General features: G+C 35.9%; 1 protein-coding gene across 2 annotated transcripts in view; it reads right to left on the bottom strand.

Moving 5' to 3' along the window:
• Window positions 1-7391: 7391 nt before the first annotated feature.
• GBE1 (1,4-alpha-glucan branching enzyme 1) overlaps window positions 7392-21703 on the bottom strand; it is a 262977-nt gene continuing 248665 nt past the window's right edge. For both annotated transcript variants that reach the window (XM_050779011.1, XM_050779010.1), the window contains exons 15-16: window positions 16606-16723; window positions 7392-8006 (exon numbers count right to left, since the gene is read on the bottom strand). In XM_050779011.1, coding sequence (XP_050634968.1) covers window positions 7950-8006; window positions 16606-16723 — 175 coding nt within the window. In that variant the 3' untranslated portion in view covers window positions 7392-7949. The remainder of the gene's footprint in view (window positions 8007-16605; window positions 16724-21703) is intronic.

Raw genomic sequence — 21703 nt, 5'->3', positions numbered from 1 at the left:
AAAAATCACACGCACTCTATAATATAATGTGTACAAATATTATTTATCAATTTTTAAAAACCTATCAAGAGATTTCTGAACCTAAAGAAACAAGATCGTCCGTTAACAGTTAAATCACAAGATCATCGTTCTAATAGAAATGTTGACTCCTAGATCAGGTGACCATGAAGGAAAATGGACTGCAAATGCACAACACACACATAAAAAGGAGTTGGAAGGAGAGAGTTATTGGTCATAGACACATTAGAAAAAGAGAGATAAATTTATCTTTGTGTTACTGTATACCGTGTTTAGGAAAATAGAGCTTTTTACCTCCAAGATGATATTGATGTTCCCTGTGAATGAGGACTGAGTTGAACACCGTTCAATGAGTTTGGGAAATAGTGAATTAAACAATACTAGAAGAATTTCCTTATTTTAGGAATTTTCAGGGCCTTTAATATTTAATCTGCATCATGATTCTGTAAGGGGGAATAAAGTATGTAAGATTTCCCAGACTTTGTTGGCAATTACGGCAGATGGCATGCTATTTTCATTGTGCTGCTTTCCCTCTTGGACACAGGAAGACCCAGCCCACTCTGCAGTTAGGTCAGGACAATATGAATGAGTTTTGACTAATAGGATGGGACAGAAGGGACAGTGGGAAGAGGACAAACCACTTCCATGCCTGGATTTTTTTTTTTTTTTTTTGCAGTTCTTCAGTTTTCTCTTTTTCCATTATGACTCTGGAGGCAATAGATTTAAGATAGCATAGCTACAGGATGGATGAGAGTCCCTCGCTATTCTGTAATGAGATGTGATATAAACGAAAAATAAACTTTTGTTTCATCCAGTCATTAAGATTTTAGGATTTACTTGTAAATTCGTCCTAGTTTCTCCTAGCTGAGAATTGCAGTCACAGCTCCTAATTTTTGAACATTTACAAACATCTTGTTTCTTAACATGAAATGTAGCTCCAAGATACACGGCTGAAAAGTATATGCCCTAGAAGCTGTTACTCTTTATTTAAGCTATTTAAGAGTAACTTAAATGTGAAAGAAATTTTACCAAATATCCTGAGTTTCGTTTCAGAATGTTTTTATTTATTCATCTGTAAACCAATACCCAAATAATAAGCACAATATCTTAAAGGAAGTAATCCAACGCAGATCCACAAGAGGCCTAAATTTTAGACATTGACTTTCATGCAGTCGTGGTTTTAGACCTTTGCTTTGTCTATTGGTCAGGGAAGATGCTGAAAAACAATTGGCTGTCATTTTTCCAGTCCCTTCAGAAAACTGTGTTCAGGCTCCTGATCCCAGTGTCTTTCAGCCCTGGTTTGTCTCCCTGGGACATCGGATGTAATTTGTTGTAACACTATACTTCTCCAGTAAAGGAGAACTATCTATTCAGGTATCTGTTTTTATTTTACACACACACACAGTTAAACTCCACATCTGATTTGGATTTCACTCGTCTTTCCATAATGTCCCTTTTTTGTTCCAGAATCACGTCTAGGATACCACATTACATTTAGTTGTCATGCCTCCTTAGTCCCCTCTGGACTGTCTAGGACAGTTTCTCAGACTTCCTTGTCTGGCATTTCCTTGTCTGGTCAGGTATTCTGCAGAATATTCCTGTGATAGTTACTCTTATGTGTCAACTTGGGTAGACTACCATGCCCAGGTATTTAACCATATCCCCATCTGGGGGCTGTTGTGAAGGCTAACACCAATGATGTTGTGGCTAACATCAACCATGAATTGGCATTAAGTCAAAGATATTACTCTCGATAGTGTGGTTGGGGCCTCATTCAATCAACTCACTAGCTTTATTAAGCTTCAATTAATAAATGAAAATTGTATATATATGATGTGCAATGTGATGTTTTGATACATGTATACATTGTGAGATGATTAAATTAAGCAAATTGATGTATTCCTCATCTCACAAACTTATACCATTTTCTTGTGGTGAGAACATTTAAGATCTACTCTTTTAGCAATTTTCAAGTATATAACAACCTGATATTAACTATAGTTATTATGCTATACAACAGATCTCCAAAACTTATTCCTTCTAACTGAAACTTTATATCCTCTGACCAACTTCTCTCCACCCTGCAACCATTGCCCCAGTTCCCGGAAACTACCATTTTACTCTGCTTCTATGAGTTCAACCTTTTTAGATCCCACATATAAGTGAGAACATGTAGTACTATTTGTCTTTTGGTATCTGACTTATAATTTTGTTTCTTTATAAATGAGTGGAGTGAGGAATTTAAGTTGAGAAAAAAAGATAAGATAGAAGCATCATTCTCAAAATTTTTTAAAGAAATGATGAGGATAAAGGAGAACCATAAACAATAATTTCCAGTTCTCCTTATGGCAGAGACAATAAAGAAAATGATCATGACTTGCTGAGGAGTCAAACAACAGTATACAGTCATCATGAGGCAAAACACCCAACAAGTGAGTGAGGCAGAGTGTGACAGCAGGGGCAGAAAATGGTGAATCAATGCAGATAGAGGATGAGCGCTGGCACAAGCTCTCAGTCTTTGGGGCAGTCCTCCACACTCATCCCTCACCATCTCACAGCAAAGTGGGGCATCCCACCCTCCCACATGGCTTCAAGTGCCACCCTGTCCTCCAACAAAGACATTCAGATTCAATTAAAGGCAAACAAGCAAAAGAATACAAAGGAGACAGCCAACTTTTGATCCCTGATACAGAGATTTCCGGTGATCCTTTGTGCAAATAGCATAAAAGGCAGCTGAGAACAGTGAGATCAGCACAACCTAGACAAAAGGGGTGCAGTCATAATAATTTTGCAGTTTAAGAATAAAAATGTGCTCAGCACAGGACACAGTAAAAAGAGAGGGCTCAATACATGGTAGCCAATACAGTATGTCTTTCAAAAAATAGATGTTTCAGTAAAGAATTAGGCATTCTACTGCTTTTTCTACATAGAAAAGTTCCAGTGAGTGATGCCCATTTACCATAAGAAAGAACAAGAGGGAATATAGAGCGACTGTGTGTCTGCATGTGTGTAATATCATATGATCAGTTTTAATCAATGATTGACAGCGTGGCTTGGGGTGTGCGTGTAATGAAGTTGCACACAGTATTTTTCATGTATATTACTGGAGTCAATGGAAAGTGACACTATAAACAGTTAAAAAAGAATCCTTACTGGATATAAATAAAGAAGTGATAAAGTTATTTCATCTCCTCCTCCTTCCTTTCTAAAGGAAAAATAGAAGACTTATAGCTAAATAGTTTGAGGTGAGAAATTTCTAAAGATTTGAAACATATATATTGCATTTCATTGCACAGATCTAGAACCTTTTTTAAATCCAAATAAAATCATTTATTTGGGTTTGATGCTTGTATGTAACCAGAAAAATACCTAAAATTGAGAACAAGTATCACACACAGAGATCAAGTGATTCATTTGTTCAAGTCAAATATTAGAATTAGTGGACTTTGTGTTTTCAGTTGACTTACAAATTATATACGTATATTTGTGTTTTTTCACACATTTATATGTGTTATAATATGTATATTGGATGAGTTTGTTCACACATTTGCAGCTTTCTATTTCCCGCATTACCTTAGACAAATATGCATAAACAATTTGAACACTTACTTTATTTAATTCAAATTCTTGTGTGCAAAGTAATTTGGTGTGATAGCTTTTTTTTTTTTTTTTGTCAGTTTTCTGTTTTGTATTGCCTTACTGTTACTATCAGACAGCTGTTGAAATTTCAGGCCAATGGTTGATATCTCTCCTCCATCTTCAAGAAATTAACATCTAGTTGTATAAACATTTATTAATAACAATGTGTTCTTACGAGTACAGACTTTCATAACAAAAAAAGATGAACCAAATTGTTTCTACCTATGAGCTCTCTTTCGCAATTCTTGCTTTCTCTGTCAATTATTCCTTCTGCCTGTAGTCTACCTAGGTTGTGAGTAGGAGGGGAAGAGGGAAAGAAATAGAGAACCTCAACACTTGGTTGCTATGATGGGGTCTAAGACTATTTCATTTTGTATATAGTTTACATTGCCCTCTTGGTTACCGTAGAGAGACCTTTAAATGCCATTCACAAGGTTGGGCTATATTAGTGCAGAGCCTGAGAGTAGCTGAAACACTAAGGGGGCATTACACTGACCACAGGGGAAAGGAATTCACTGGGACATCCGTATGTTCCAAGAGGAAACAAGCAATGAGGCACTGAGCATGAAGAGTTGTAACTTGAGCCCATGTCTCCTGTCCACTGTATCACACTATTCTTTTAAAATACAGTTCAGGCTTCTGGGTAAAACAGTCTACACAGCATACATGATGGCTAAACACCTCTCTCTGGTCCAGCAGAAATAACAAGAAAAACTGTAAGTCATAAGTAAGCTTCTGAATGACATGTCATTAGCATAAGCATATCTAACACAAAATACATTTTTAATGTATATAAACATTGCTTCCTCTGCATAGTTTTTGCCAAGAGTTAAAATCCAGATGTAACATCTTAGGGAGACAAAAACACTTACAGCTACTGTATGATAATTCCTCACACTACCAATTAAGAAACTCTGCCCTAAAATATGAATGTTTCTCTGAAATTCTCTACAAATCACCATTAATAAGATAATAGAGCAAAAAAATTAGCAGGGAGTTCATTTGATTTTTTCCCCCCTAAAGGCTGGCTTTAGTTAGAAAATTTATCTACATTTCTATTCTAACACATTGTGAATGATAAATGAACTGCACTGCATAAAGGACATGACATTGCTATGCTATTTTCTTTCATCAGAATATTCTACCTCGCAAAGTTCATAGCTCAGTGCTTGTCCCCTTATAAGGAATAGAGAAAGAAATGAAACTCACTACTCTGAAGACCTCAAGCTTAGGGCATGACTCAAAATAGCAAAAAGAAATAGTCTGAGAGGCACAAGGCCAGCCAGCAAGCTGATTCACTGTTTTGGTCTCTATCAGGTCTGTCTGTTCCAGCTCATTCTACATAGGAAAACCAGTAAGAAAGCTATTTTACATTGCTTTCATCAACAGATTCAATGGCTTCAGGACCAGAGACAGTGAAAAGGTGTTTTTCCAGAAACTGAAAGCTGAATGCGAGAGGAAAACACACGACCCTTCATTGCTTTCCTCCAGATCTGTCTGCACTCTCTTCTGTATTATTTGAAGAACAGGCTTCTTATTCAGACAACCTCCTATATGATCCCCATAGCAATGGCTATAACCCTGATGGGTGATAAATATTGAATTGAATTGGTATTGCTAAGGGGAGTGCTTCAGTCAGAGAAAACAACAACAACAACAACAACAACAACAAAAACTTGCATTCTTTTATAGCTATTATAAGAAAAATCAATTTATTGTCACTGGTTACTTTTTGAACTTGAGGAACATGGTGGCTAACTCCCTCATTTTAGGTTAGAGATAAACATGTCAGCTAAGAACAGGGCAAAGTGAGAAACATGACACTTACAGAAAAGAGAATATGAGAAAAGTTGACCCTCAGAGTTCAAGTGGTATAAAGTGGGAACCATTCTAGGAGAAATGTTTACAATTCAATTTTTGGCTATTACGAGCTATGGTATTTTCTGAGTAGGCTATTTATTAAATGAAAACCTTATGCATCACTAGCATTAGGTGTAAATCCTATTATGGATAATAGGGCAACTACTAGAACTCATTTGCTAATATTAGAAAATGAGAGCAAGAAATCTGTACTCATGTTTTCTAGAACATAAAGAACTGAAACAGCAAAATATTTATTTTTAAAAAGTCAACAAAGACAGGTCACTCTTATTTCTGATGTTGGCAATAAACATGTCAGAGACAAAAACAATATAAGGCACATTATAAGAGTAAAATTTTGCAACTTTCTGTTTTGATTATTGAAACACTTAGCCAATAAAGAACTTCCCACAAGATGACATAACAATGAGAATGTTACTGATACGTAAATGAAAACTCCTACAGTAAAATACATTAGAATATTAGAATGTTCCATAAAGGTCATCTATGCTGTGATATAACCCAACTGCTTTCCATTTTGGACTCTTAATATTTTATTTGTTTGTATGGGTTTTTGTAATTCCTACCTAGCAACATGCATTTACTGCTCTTCTGGGTGGGGGAGAAGGGCACTTGACAGGGGCAATTAACTTGTATTACATTGTTAAATCCTAACTTTAGATTCTGAAATTAAAGAACCTATTAGCAAAATCAATCCATATAATACAAATATGGTCTATAATTAGTCTGGTCTTCCTCACTCTGCCACAGAGGTCAAAATGAAAAGTAAATGGGTTCTAGATGTTAAATAATTTATTGTAATTTAAAAACTATACCTAATAAACGGTATATCTCTTCATATATAACACATGCAAAATTAAGGAACTATAAATTAGAACATGAAATATCATTCTTCAGGGTTCTACGTTGTGTTTTTATCAGTGACAGTCACAGTACAGAGATCACGCCAGTGCTGAGATATTAACAATGTCCATGCAATGGGAAAACCAGTACAGATGACTTTCAGTAATTTTCCCCAGCACGAATCATTATCAGCTGGCACTGCTGATTCTTTCAGGAAATCAAACCACTATTCTGCTTAGAAGTTAAAGTAAATAACACCTTTCACACTTAGATGCTCAAGGCTTTATTTAAAAACAGTTTAAGGATGCTGGTTAATATACAGTATAGAGTTGGCTGTAAAAATGTTTATTGCTTATCTCTCCTACTGAGTTTTTAATGAAATAACTCATTTCTAATTAATCACAAATAATCAGGCTAAAAACAAAAAACAAGCAGTCAATATTAATATTAGGGAAAAATTAGATCTTTTTAAAAAAGTAACAGATACTTTATGTCCCATAAGTACAATATAATCTCTCAGTTATGAATCAATGATCTTAGACCTATCTTGGTATTTAATTAACCAAGGGGTACATTCATGAAGAAGTATTCTACTGAGTTGAGATACTTAATTTAGCTTCTAAAAGTGTTCAGGTTTACAATGAAGTAGTAGCTTAGATATCAAAATTGGTTAGTGTGATTTCAAGTTACAAAATTGCACCTAAAAAAAAAATATTAATCTGCATGCTTCCTAGTCCATCATGTAGATGTGAACGTATGTGGAGAAGGTATTAGAGTTGAGATAAGGCACAATAATATTCATTTATAATCAAGCCCTACAATAGTATATCAAAATAAACATTAGCAAAGGCAATTTTACAAAAGCTTTTTATTGATTGAAATGAAAGACATTTTCTGAAATGCTACAATTACCGTTTCAGGGCTTCAGAAAGACTGAGGTAATGGCATTTAACAAGATACTTAGTGGACAAGAGATCACAAAATAAAACTTACACAAAACGAGACATGGATGAGTTCATACATAATGGCTTTTATATTATCTTGGATATAATTCTTTATTTTGTATCACTATTGCATATTTATTACAGTATTTCTAAACACAATTTGAAAAAAAAAAAAACAAAGAAACAATCTTGGTACCTCATAATTTAGACCAAAAGATATCAGAACAAATACAGCCACCAAATATCCATCTTAAATACTGTGTACATTTAACAGAAATAATCACACATGACAAATGATTCAAATTAGAATTTAAAAGGATCAAATAATTAGCCAGGAAAGCAAAATGTTTTTAACATATTATATATAACACTTCCATTTGAGAATCCTAGCTGCTAAGATGACTTGAAAATACGGTCTAGGATTCCTAATATTTTAAACATATTCTCCCATCTACTTAAAGAAAAGTTTGCTGTATTTGCATAAACCAGTATTGAACTTTGGATACCTGACGGTTTGGCTAGACAACTGTATTCTGAAAAGCATACATGTTATAAGCTGTGTGACAGTGATAACAAGAAAACAAAACACCAATCTGCGTCTGGTGGAGCTGAAATCAGGCCTCTTCAATTCGGCAGATCCACGTTCTGAAGGATGAGCGCCACTCTGCTTGGAATGTACACCTACGTCAAAACAATTATGTCAGTGCAACTGAAGAGAGTACCAAACGGCCTGTCATTATGTCCAAGAGATATAGGCACGATGCAGTCTCACATCTGCCTAAAGTTACAGTTGCCTTTACAATTTTACATGCTCTTAGAAGGCTCAATTTCGCAGTTCCTACAGTTCTGGCAGCAACATGGCTATCAGAAAGCAATCACCACTAGAGGGCTCCATACGACTTAATGAAAACCAACGCTCCTCACAGGAATGATGTAACCGGCCCTGTCACTGCCATGTTGAGGCTCTATCAGGTGGTGAAGGAAGGCTGCCAGTTCGCAATGTTACTACTTCAGTTAGATGAAGAAAAGCAATATACAAAGCACTTGTTTTGCATCAAGACACTTTTATTTGTAATCTTGTCTCTTTTTTTCCCTTTCAAGAACAAAAACTGAAATGTAACATAAGGAATCCTAACTCTCAATTTAAACCAATGACTAAGCTTGCCATTGCACTTAAACCAGGATTCAGATTCTCTCCATGGTGTGCACAGCCCTGACTGGCTCCTCTCTGCCTGCATCTGGTATCCCAGCTCAGCTACTTGCTTGCATCTTCACCCACTACACTCCAGCCGCAGGAGCCTTTCAGTTCCTTGGACACATCAAACACTCCCCTTTTGTTGAATCTTTGCCTATGATGTGCCTTCTGCTGTAAACACTCGTTGCCTTGCTGGTTCCTTATCTCTTGGAAAAATCCCAGCTATATGGAGAGGCTTTCCTTGACAACCCTAGATATGGTAAGTTCTTTTCTAACCATGGCAGCTTTTTTGTTTCTTTCTGAACACTTGCCACAATTTGTGAATGATTTGTCAAGTTTGCCATCTGTTTCCCTCATTAGACTATGAGCTTTAGAAAGGCAGAAGTCATACATTTTACTTCTAACTCTCAGTTGGTGCCATTGGACAAGGCAGATGTTGATGATGACTGAATTAAAGAAATGAACAATGAACAAAGGAATAATAGCGGATCAATAGATTCGTATTTAACAAGATATTCTCTAATATATCTGAAATCTTTTTATAAAATTGAGAAGTGATTTGAACTGCTTAATGCTATTTATATGCTAGTTCAAACCATGTATCTAAGTATTAACAAAGCAAACAGTAAAAATAATATTATAGATGGTTGTCATTGTGACAATCTCTCTTCATTTCTGACTTTGCTGGTATTTTACTATTTTCAGTCACTTTATCTCTAAATGAGAGCTTGCCTGATGGTTAAAAAAAAAAAAAAAAAAAAACAAAGGCTTTCAGAGGTTAGAACCAGAATGAAGGCGCAAAGCAAACATGACTTTAGGAAAAAAAAAATTAAAGAAACAGAACAGTTGATTTTCATTTAATGAGACTTGTATGTCTAATACATCTCAACTCTGCAAATGAACACAATGTTTTCTCTTAAGGTTTCACAATAAAGAACCAATACTACTCAAAAAAATCAGACATATTGATACACTTGGTTAGTTTTTAACATCAAAAGTTAAAGCAGGTTTAAAATGGTGGCACTTAAAGAAATTTATATTCTGGATTTAATGGCCAGAGAACAGTTTTTCTAATCTTCAATTCAAAGTAACAGTGTTTTAGGAAATGAAGATCATCTGAAAAAGATTAACAAATGCTAACTAACAGTCACTGTGTAGCTCAATGTCTCATGGTCTGTTTTGCAATACAGTATTTCCAAAAAGATAAATATTACATCCATGCAGTCACTAAGCGTGAGAAAACCATGTATTTCAGTGCTACAAGCTGTTTCCCTATAGTTTACACATTGTATTTTATATCTTATAACTATCATACCACATCAGAATTTCACTGCTAATGCAATCCTTTCTATGCAACGTTTTCTCTCTGTCATACGCAAGATGTTATGAGAGTGAGTCAATAAAAGGAAGCTGGAGTCATCCACAAATAAAGCAGGACTATTACCAAAGATCCTGACAGACCCAGTCCAAAGGAGAGCACATTTCCATAATCAAGCTACAGACAAAATGAACACAACCCAAAGCAAAGAAGGAGAAATAAAAACAAACAAACAAACAAACAAACAGTGTGATTCAACCCATTCCCTCCCTACATCTTATCAAAACAGGTACAAATTGAGAAAGTGACCTACCCTTCTAAAGGAGTTTCCCATGTACTTATTAGGGGGTCTAGTCCAGTCTACATATTTCTTTCTTTTTTTTCTTTTTTTTTTTGAGATGGAGTCTTGCTCTGTCACCAGGCTGGAATGCAGTGGTGCGATCTCGGCTCACTGCAATCTCTGCCTCCCGAGTTCAAGCCATTCTCCTGCCTCAGCCTCCTGAGTAGCTGGTATTACAGGTATGCAACACCATACTCAGCTAATTTTTGTATTTTTAGTAGAGATGGGGTTTCTCCATGTTGGTCAGGATGGTCTCAAACTCTTGACCTCATGATCTGCCCGCCTTGGCCTCCCAAATTGCTGAGATTACACGCGTGAGCCACCGCAGCTGGCCATAGTCTACATATTTCATTTTGGGGATCACAGTAACTGGATTTAACTAATCAGTGGGACAGAAGGTTACAATTTGAACGGTTCTGAATTATTCTGCCATGAGCAATCTAAAACTGAAAACCAATCTAAATATTTCAGTAGAGCCAGAAACTAGACAAAGTAATTTCAGCTCCCTCTACATGGAAAACATTTCTCTTATAGAGTATTGTCCTACAATGCAGGCAAAAAGACTCTGATAAGTCCAAGGTGCCTGGGAGAGTGGCAATGAAACACATCAGTCAGGTCTAGGATAAATAATGAGAGGTCTCTGTAAGTGCGTGCTATAGTGATATAGCTCAGATTTGGATCCTAAGCAATTGTGATATCTACTGTTTCATTCATAACCTCATTATTTCATTAATGAAATATAATAATAATTACATAATGATAATTTAGAATCACTCTTACTCTTTCATGTTTTGGCATTTTCGCTTGTCTAAATTTAAGAGGTTTTTTTTTTTTTTTTCCTTTTTAGACGGAATTTCACTCTTGTTACCCAGGCTGGGGTTCAATGACGCAATCTTAGTTCACCGCAGCCTCCACTTCCCAGGTTCAAGTGATTCTCCTGCCTTAGTCTCCCGAGTAGCTGAGATTACAGGGATACGCCACCACACCCGGCTAATTTTTTTTTGTATTTTTAGTAGAGACGGGGTTTCTCCATGTTGGTAAGGCTGGTCTCGAACTCCCGACCTCAGTTGTTCCGCCCGCCTCGGCCTCCCAAAGTGCTGGGATTATAGGCGTGAGCCACTGCACCCAGCCGAGAGGTTTTTTTTTCCAAAGGATGCCATAACAAAGTTCCAGGTTTGCAGTATATGCACTGAAATATATTCCCATTGTGGCATTTGATGGTTAAAAAATGCTTCCAGAATATTCACTAACAGATACTGGTCTTTTCACGTAAGGAGGTTTATAACGACACTTCCATCATACTTAGAGATCTCTTAATGCAATACGCTAAAAAGAAAAAGCCTTTGGTTCACAATTGTATAATGTCATTAACAGAAATACTTTGTAATAATATACGTATATTTCACTGCAGTGTTAATTACCAGAATGTATTTATATTGCTCCAGAGCCCTTGTGGTATAGGCAACATGGAAGAATTTCCCTAAGCCACTGATTTTTCTTAACTATGGCTATTTATGGAATTTTGAGTTTTCTTCTGAGTATGTAAATCAATTTTTTTAGTGGTTAGGAAATTACTACTAATTATACTAAAGAACTTAAGACAATCAGAGCTAACCCTTATGATGAGACAATTACAGACACGAACAATTTGGGGTTCCTAAAATTTAGTCTAAGTATTGGCTCTGTAATTCTCATTTTATCATTTTAATTCATATAATAGTTTTGATTAATATGGCAAGAGAAAAGAAGCATGAACACATTTAAGTAGATTTAAACACAATCATTTAAGTATATTTAAATATAAAAAGTATATTGACATACCTGTATATAGAAGGCACTTACTATGCATAACATGCATGCTGATAAACATATCTTCTACATCCATTTATTAGCCTGTAAGCCCTAAACATTTTATATCTAGAATCACCTTAAGAACATGAGACAATGTAGTATACAGCCATGAGTTTCATTTTTTTCTAGCTATATTAATAGTCTGCTCTTCACAAAGAATCAGAATAGCACAGTACAATCCAATTCATTTATTAAGAGAGTCAAATGCATGCTAATCTACTCAGTTATTTTGATGACTTTAATGACTTAATTATTACACTAACCATGAGTGTGGCTAAAAAAGCAACTGTTCACACAATGGTCTATTTTATGTCATTCAGGCAAAATGTTATTTTCCTCTAGGCCTATATTTTCCTCTAGGACTAATAATTAACTTGCAAAATTTAATTACACAATTTTTGAAAACACAGTGTCAAACATTTTAAAAAAGAAAATTTTAAAATTAAAAAAAATTTAATACTTTAAAGGGTAATTTAAAAAATTCTCTTAGAAATTTGTAAGTTTAGAAATAGCATATACACATATAATTTTGGAAGAATGAAAACAGCATTCAGTGCGCCCGGCATGGTGGCTCACGCCTGTAATCCCAACACTTTGGGAGGCCGAGGCAGGTGCATCACCTGAGGTCAGGAGTTTGAGACCAGTCTGGTCAACATGATGAAACCTCATCTCTACTAAAAATATAAAAATTAGCTGGACATGGTGGTGTGCAGCTGTAATCCCAGCTATTTGGGAGGCTGAGGCAGGAAAACTGCTTGAACCTGGGAGGCAGAGGTTGCAGTGCGCCAAGATCGTGCCACTGCACTCCAGCCTGGGCAACAGAGTGAGACCCCGTCTCACAAAAAAACAAACAAAACATCATTTAATGAAAAAGTCATTAGATTCCTTCATAGTCTACATACACATTTTTTTCATAATAAAAATTACACAGTCTTTTGAAAAATAAAAGATGATATAATTTTAGTTTTCACATACATGCTTTAGTTCATAAAATACTTTTTTAAGAAAAAATAAATTGTATTATTTTATTCTAATTCTCATTATTTTGCATTAGGGTTGGGAGAAAAGTGATGCTAGTGTTTCTGTATAGAAATGTATATTAGCTCATCTAACTTATATCCATTAAAAAAGTAAACTAAAAATCAAGATTTTCTTTCTTCTAAAAAACTATTTTCATAATTTTGAATAGAGCAAAATATATTTTCCAACTGTTAAGCTGTACTAAAACTTACAAGTGAGGGGCAATAAAAATGATACATCTATGCCAAATCCTACATTTAAATCAAGTCTACTTTTGAACCTCCAAATTTAGAATGAGAGTAAATACATCTACTTCTTATTGATAAGAAGCCTAATTGTCAAAGTAATTAGTGCTACATCTATTGCTTTATTCTCATTTTCATCATCATCATTCAGTTAATGTAAAGAAATCAAATTCATTTAAGGCTCAATAATCTCTTTTCTCCCATTTGTGCCATGGAATTTGATTTTATGAATCAGAGGAGAGAAAGGAAGTCTCCTGCCTCCAGTGCACTGATTAACATATAGGTTAACATATTAGGTTCCTGTATCAGGAATCAAACTATAGAGAAATGATTATGCTAAAATGGAGTTTCCAATAACTGCCAGTAAAGCAGACTGGCAGAGCTCTGTCCCATCGCTTTTGGACATTTGTGACATACTCTGACCTTAGCAAATACGTTTCCATGGCGGTACACATGCAGTTATCCCCGGCTCTCAGTTTCAACTGAGGGAGCACACAGAGACAAGGCTAGAGCAGCACCTGCTGATGCTGCAGCATGTACGGCTATTATAAAATTCCTTTGAGCTGTCTGTTGCTATCTTTGAAAACAGATTTGACACTTATTCAGCGATCCTTTGGATTATTAAGCTTGCAAATTAAGCTTTGGCAAATGCTGTGTACTAGTTATGATGGGCAAAAATTTCATGGAAGAAGGAAAAGTTATATTTTGTTCTTCCTTCCTCCTTTTAGTCTGTGAGAATGGGAGGTATGAGTGATCTTACTGAAAAGGTATAGGACCTACAGCACTCATGATCATGTTCAAGCAACTCCACTGGATCCCAGCACATAAGACTCAGTTTAATAAGGAGTTTCCTTATAATGAGGCATTATTACAGTAGGTACATTTGTTAATGTGATTTTTTTTTTTCTCCTCTGGCTCTTTGCTGAATAACTGGGGTAAAAAGAAAACCTGTTTGCCTAGATTTTCTGTATTTTACTAGTCTGTGTGGACTCCCTTAATCTGACATTAAAACGAGTGATCTTATCATCTGGAGCCTAAAGGTGTATTTAAAGGATGAATTCCTGAAGCACTGTAGTCATGGAAAACAAGATTCTGCTGCTGGGAGGAGAAAGCTAGCCCGCATCTCACGGGCTGCACTGGATTAGAGTTCTGTTGCAGGCAGCGTTCAGCTCTTTTCTGTTTGCCATGTCCTTGCAGTGCTGTCCTCCTCTACGTATTATTGATACTTATGAGATCTTTATTCCATCTGATAATTTACAACTGCATTTTCCACATTGTTGAGATCAATTCCATTAGTGCTTGAAAAGTAATCTCCTGATGTTGCTGCCACTGGCTGGCTGGCTTGTTTAATTATGCCAGCATATCTTTACTCTCACAAAATTGAAAGGATGTGAAGATATTTTCTGCCCACCTCAAAAGAGTCTGAGCCGTCGCCTGAGATTATAATTCCCCAAAGTTGGGAGAAGGTATTCTTAATTGTGTGTCCTCAAAACACTTAGTATTTTGACATGTTTAAACTACTAAATAATAATTGCCTATCCATGACAATAACATCTTTAAAATACATATGCAGTAGCATTTTACAGTTTCCAAATACCTTGGGCATGTTAAAGAGTTTCTGCTTCCTAAGAATCTCTTGCTATAGGGAAGATAATATGAATAATCCTCATTTTACAGGTGGGGGAAACTGCAGTGCAAAAAAAAAGTTAAATCACTCAATTTCTCAGTGAGTAAATGGCAGACTAGGGTCAGGATCCCAGGTCCTGTGCCACGGCATTTTGTGATATTTTCACTATACCTTCAGGCTCTTTATAGCAGAACCCTGTTGGGGTACACAGACATTTAGAAGAGCTGGCTATGTAAGAATTTCGCGGTCTGAGTCTTTCCAAGTCCTTTCATTCTAGTTCCATCAGTGAAAGTTCAGTTTTATTGCAATCAGTTGCTCCTTCCCCACGACTCCCCTTTGTGAGCTGAATCATGTTTCCGAAACCCTAAGGGCATCTAACTCTTTTGATTATTTCAGAACTTTATGGTAATTTTCTTATTCACTTCCTTGATAAAAAACTATTTTTATCAATCTTATTTTACATGTCAAAATTGAATGTTCTCACAGACTACAGTAATAATTCCTTGAAGAATGTGATAGTACCCTTGAGCCCTCTCTCTTAAAAATACATATCTTTCTCCACATATATCTAAAGCTGGATCAGTGTCATCATCAACACACACTCATATGCACACACATACATTTAGGGTAACACCTAATTCTCATAGGACTTTCCACTGCACTTTCCTCACAACCCATAATCTAACAACTCACTGTTTGTAATCCCTGCTCTTTTCAGTGATTTTATGCTGTGATCTTTGGGATATCACTTTTATGTATAATATGGCAGCTTACAAAGCTGAGTGCTGGCATCACTCTGAAAGGTGGGAAAACAGTAGAAAGATGGAAGGCCTAGCGGTACCATAGAGATTCTCATGCCTGACTTCTATCTAAACTTTTGAAAAGTGAGAGAATGTAATGACATAAGAACGTTAACAGCTATGGTAAAGTCATGTATTTGTTAGGTACCTCCTAGAATTAGGAATGGTAGATGTGGTTTTGAACCCACTATATGGCCATAAATTAAATAATGAATTCCTCTGAATCTAGAAACTTACTAAATTCTACATATTTTAAAGAATTTAAACGTAGTAGTTTAAAACAACATTCTAACATTCTATTTGTGTGAACACCACAATGTAAAACTTAGTTATGTCATATAATGCTTCCTTCAGTAATATAAAAAATCCAGAGAATTTTGTAACTAGAATAAATTCAGTCTTCAATTTACCACATGAAAGAAAAGAAAGATACATTTTTCATTGACTCCTTTAAGGTGTTTTAAATGAAACTTCATTTGCTAGTCCATAATGTAGAAATCTGCTTAATATAAAATGTTATGGAGAAAACAAGAACAGAAGGAGAGTGAATTGTTGCATAAAGAATAGAAATGTTCATAATTGAAAGAAAAATTAAAAAACTGCCTTCTGCTCATTTCTTGAGAAATAGTTTTGAATCCTATTAATATTTAATTTTTGCCAATTGTCCCCTAAATATCCTTTACTATTAGTTTTTCCAAAACACAATTTAGTCCAGTACCACACATTACGTCTGGTCAAGCATAGTCCCCTCTCCCTAATCCCTTTCCTTCATGCTTTTATTCCATGTTGCTTATTTGAAGAGTTGTTTATTTGAACAAAAACATTACTAGAAGAATAAGAGAGTAAATTAAAATAGCAGGAAATATGTTGAGAAACTTACTTACCAAAAGAGAACAGGGACGCCCATTATGTTCAAAAGCCTCAGAAAAAAAGTCAGTGCTGTGGTCCAGTCTCTGATGCCCTCCATATTCCGCTGCATCTGAATCTAGCACAATTTTGAATGTACGGCTTTTAAGGAAATCACAACAGTTGAGGAGTTGAATGAGACATTGTAAAATATGTGCGGAGAGAGCAATTTAAAAGTGAGTTTTTGAGCAGTGTTAAATCATAATTTGTGCTAAGCACTCATTTCTTCTTTTACAGTTTTATGTTTGAAAGGGGCTTTACAGGCTATCTACTGCACACACCCATGAGATCCCTGCTATACTCCCATCACGACTCATCGAGTGATCACCCAGCCTGGGATGAAACGTACCTAATCTACTTTTCTCTTCAAGCAACCTATTCCACTTGTTATAAATTCTTCTCCATATTGAATAGAAATTTTGCTCTGTGAGATTATATTATTTCTACCAAGACAAGTCATAAATAATAAGTTCAACATGTAGTCGCCTTTTAAATATTTACTAATAGTTATACTATCTCCTAGTGTCTGCTAGATATATTACTAAATACATACAGTCAGTCCTCCATATCTGTGGATTTTGCATCTGTGAATTCAATCAACTTCAGATAAAAAAATATTCAAAAAAGGAAATGCCTCGTTGCATCTGTACTGAACATCTGGTTTTTCACAATAAGTTGTTAGATGGTATTAGCATATTTACAGCAAAATTAATAAAAGCTATCATTATGTTCAAATTTATTAGGCTCAAAGTATCTAGAAATGGTACTTGATACAAAAATCTACAATGATATATGCATTGGTATCTTAGAAATCTTAAGTTTCTTCTAGCCTTAGTAGAAATGCAGATAGTTTAAGTGCTTTTTGTTTTGATTTCCTGGAAAATATATCATTAATCTCAGAAATGTTAGTATATTACCATTACTGCAAAAATTATCACATTAATTATCACATTGATCAAGGAACAATAAGCCATCATTGTCAACCCTTGAAAATCTTTGTCTAAGTCAGAAGTGAAGATGGACACGCTACGGAAACTCGGAAGTGAAGATGGACACGCTACGGAAACTCGGAAGTGAAGATGGACACGCTACGGAAACGCGGAAGTGAAGATGGACACGCTACGGAAACTCGGAAGTGAAGATGGACACGCTACGGAAACGCGGAAGTGAAGATGTACACGCTATGGAAACGCGGAAGTGAAGATGGACACGCTACGGAAACGCGGAAGTGAAGATGGACACGCTACGGAAACGCGGAAGTGAAGATGGACACGCTACGGAAACGCGGAAGTGAAGATGGACACGCTACAGAAACGCGGAAGTGAAGATGGACACGCTACAGAAACTTCTGCTAGTAGTGTTGGCTCCATTTTAGTGAATCCAGGCCAGCCTTCTCTAATTCAAACTGAAATTGATAATCAGAATATTACCGTATTGAGAAAGAAAGACTGAGATTCAAATGATGACTACTAGGCACAGGGACATTTAAAGTCACTCAGTACAGCTGAATATGATTGAGCCTACCAATACATTTAATGCTGAAATATGGATAACGAAAATAAATAATCAAAGACATGGCAAATAATGAAATACTGTGGAATAAAAAAAAACTATTCAAATAGAAGTTTAGCTTTTGTTCTTCATTCCAGTTCATTAAATACTGGGATAAATCTTCCGAAAACTAAAACAGTACAGTTCAGAGAGTAATGTTCTAGAATACTTTAAAAACAACTGAATTAATATATCAATTAATGAATTACTGGTTGACAACATAGGCTTTTGATAGCAGTGGCTAAATAAGGCAAGCATATCATCAAAAGCAATGGTTCCCAACCTGACTGGCAGTCCTGTCATTGTAAGTTCTCACTGAGTGAGTAGTTACGTGATTGTAAAGGGCTGGGAATTTATATACGATTAGGTGTTGTCTAAAGACTAAATTATGTTATTATACACATTTGACGCTGTGTTTCAAAGAATGTACATGTTTTTACTATTAAAATGCAGATTATATTTTTCCCTTCTTTGTGTCCATGTGTACTCAATGTTTAGCTCACATTTGTGAGAACATGAGGTATTTGGTTTTCCATTCCTGCGTTAATTCAACAGACACCCGGGCCTACCTGAGGGCAGATGGGCGGAGGGTGAGGATGGAAAAACTACCCATCAGGTACTATACTTATTACCTGGGTGACAAAATAATCTGTGCACCAAACCCCCACGACACACAGTTTACCCACTAACAAACCTGCACATGTATCCCCTGAACCTAAAAGTTAAAAAGAAAAAAAAAAAAGAAAAGAAACCATTAGGTCCAAACATTTAATGTGCTTTTTACACAATGAATGATCAATTATGGGAATGTGACAAGACACAAGAGCTTGTGCTGGGGGCAGTAAATTGTGGGAACACAATGAGGAAATATATGGGGGAAACTGATGGAAGACAGGGTTATTTTAGTAGGTTTGTTTGTACAGGTCTATTTCGACTTCCCAGTCTCTGGTGATGAGAATGTCCTCCTATTCCTGGCACAGGAAAGACACCTTTTTCACGGGCAATTTTATGATTTGCTTTTTGGTAGAAAGGAGGAGATCAAAGAGCCTCTTTCTGCATCTGTTGTTTCTCAAACAGATTCAGCTCAAAATAATCAATAAGCCAAAGTGGCATATTTTGGGGTAGCACGTTCTGAACCCCTTCCTAATCAAATTCAACTTCTCACTAACACTAGAGATGACTATTTCCTCCTATGAACACTTTCATTTTAGTCACCTGAATTATAATTTTTAAAATGTTATAGGAAAATTATTCAAGGTTGCAAAACTAGAAAAATAATTCCTTCATTTACTTAGGGGCATTTTTTTTTTTTTTTTTTGAGACAGGGTCTGGCTATCACCCAGGCTGCAGTGTAGTGGCGCGATCTTGGCTCACTGAAACCTCTGCCTCCCGGGCTCAAGCAGTTTGTCCCACCTCAGCCTCTCAAGTAGTTGAGACCACAGGCACATGCCACCAGACTGATTTTTATATTTTTTGTAGCAATGGGGTTTCACCATGTTGCCCATGCTGGTCTCAAACTCTTGAGCTCAAGCGATCTGCCCACCTCAGCCTCTTAAAGTGCTGGGATTAGTGAGCTACTATGCCTGGCATGCCTTTTTTTTTTTTTTTCTTAATAAAGGAGAATGTCCTCAACAAAATTATTTTTCTGAAACAGAATTAAATAATATTTAATCGTTATTTTCAATGTTACAGTAAAATAAAAATCATGTGTCCATCATTTTACATGCTTTTCCCACAATACAGACTGAGCTTCGCACACCAAAAAATGCAATTTTAAAGCAACAAAATTTAATAGTTTTTGTGTATACTTTTCTCAATCAAAGGACAGTAAAAGAACAATTGCTATATAAGGATTCATTTCTCTTTGACACTGAAAGAGATTGTCATATTGAAAATGTTAGAATCTATTTACTTTATATAATTGGTAGCCATACAGGAAAAGCTTATAAAAGCCATAGAGAAAGTTTCAAAACATTGGTTTAGACATGTTTCTCTGGCCTATAATTTAAAGAAAAAATTTTTCTGTGTCCAATCGTGAAATCACCCAGTTCTGTGTCTACATTAGCCAGGGAAAACAATAGCTTCCTTTAGAAAATGTGGCCTTTAAAATCCAGAAATTTCTACCAATTTAAACACTAAATGAGAGGTAATGCGTGTGAAAAAGCTTTATAATCACGAATCGATGCCATATATTATTCAAGTATCAGGAAACTACATGTTTTAGGAATACTGCTTAGAATCAGAACAAGCCTTTTCAAAGAGATTATCTGAGCAACTGATTTGTTTGTTTTTCATGTTCTCTCTCTTGGGTACTCCCTCACTCTCTCATGTGTATGCACATACACACAGATGCACATACATGTACATACATGATACAGGACACACACAGCACCACAATTCCTACATTGTCCTTTTTCTGTGAAAATTTACCTCTGAAACTATGACTCAAAGCCAATTTATACTTATTTTCAACTACCATTGTTATATGGTTTCCAATACAGAGCATACAAGGTAAATTTAGCAGGACACCTTAAAAGGTCATCTGTTATCCATAGCTACCTCCATATTCCTAGCAGAGGACCTTCTCATAATAGGTTCCCAATAAAACTTGGAAACTGATATTCAGAATGACAACACTGACTTACCAAGAAAAGCCAAATTACATATACTGTTTTTTATAATTGAGGAAAGTACAATAAATTATCTTAACTCCCCCATTCATTTACTAAATACATACAATGTACAAGATATTGTGCAAGAAACAAAAATAACTAAGATACGGTCTTCATTTACATGTGGCTTACAGCCTGTAAAGGGAGGAGATTAGGCATACATATGAACCTATACAAGTAGAGCAAAAAGCAATATGCAATGAAAGGGAGAGTCAAGGAAGAAAACTATGATGGACAAGCCGTATATGAAGGCTTTTGAAGGCTGGGCTAGGGTCTTAAGACTTATTTTGTTAGTTAAGTGTGATAGTATTTAAAATTCTTGAGAAAGGGTTTTACAATCAAAAAAATTAACCCGCAGGTTGTAAGCAGTATGAAACAGACAGTGGAAAGCCTAAGTCAGGAAAACCAGTCAGGAGTCTAACAACAGTGCAAGGATAGTTATGTATGTCTAATCTCTGACAGTGGGAAAGGAGAGATGTAGACTGAGTTTTAGAAGTACAAGTGACAGTACTCAAAAGTAAGGAAACTGAGGCTGAATTAGGGAAACAGAAGTGGAAGGGGAGAAGAGTTGGCCCAAAGGCAGACAGCTTGTTACGTGGTAGAGTTGGGAGGTGTGCATACGTCAAATGCAGCTCTGATTACCTTACTGTCTGCATGTGGCACCCATTTTATGCCAAGAATAAGGTAGTGTTTTCATATACAGTTTCTTGTTTATTTCTCAGGTTGAAATTTTTTATATTGTTATATTTGAGACTTTGTAATTCATAAAGCAAAGAGGTTTATTTTGGCTCATGGTTCGGCAGACCATACACACAGGAAGCACGATGCTGGCATCTGCTTTTGGTGAGGGCCT

The sequence above is a fragment of the Macaca thibetana genome, chromosome 2 (genome assembly GCF_024542745.1).
Source record: "Macaca thibetana thibetana isolate TM-01 chromosome 2, ASM2454274v1, whole genome shotgun sequence".
Taxonomy (NCBI): domain Eukaryota; kingdom Metazoa; phylum Chordata; class Mammalia; order Primates; family Cercopithecidae; genus Macaca; species Macaca thibetana.
Note: the sequence above shows the minus strand (reverse complement) of the source record. Positions and strands in the feature narration are given on the sequence as shown.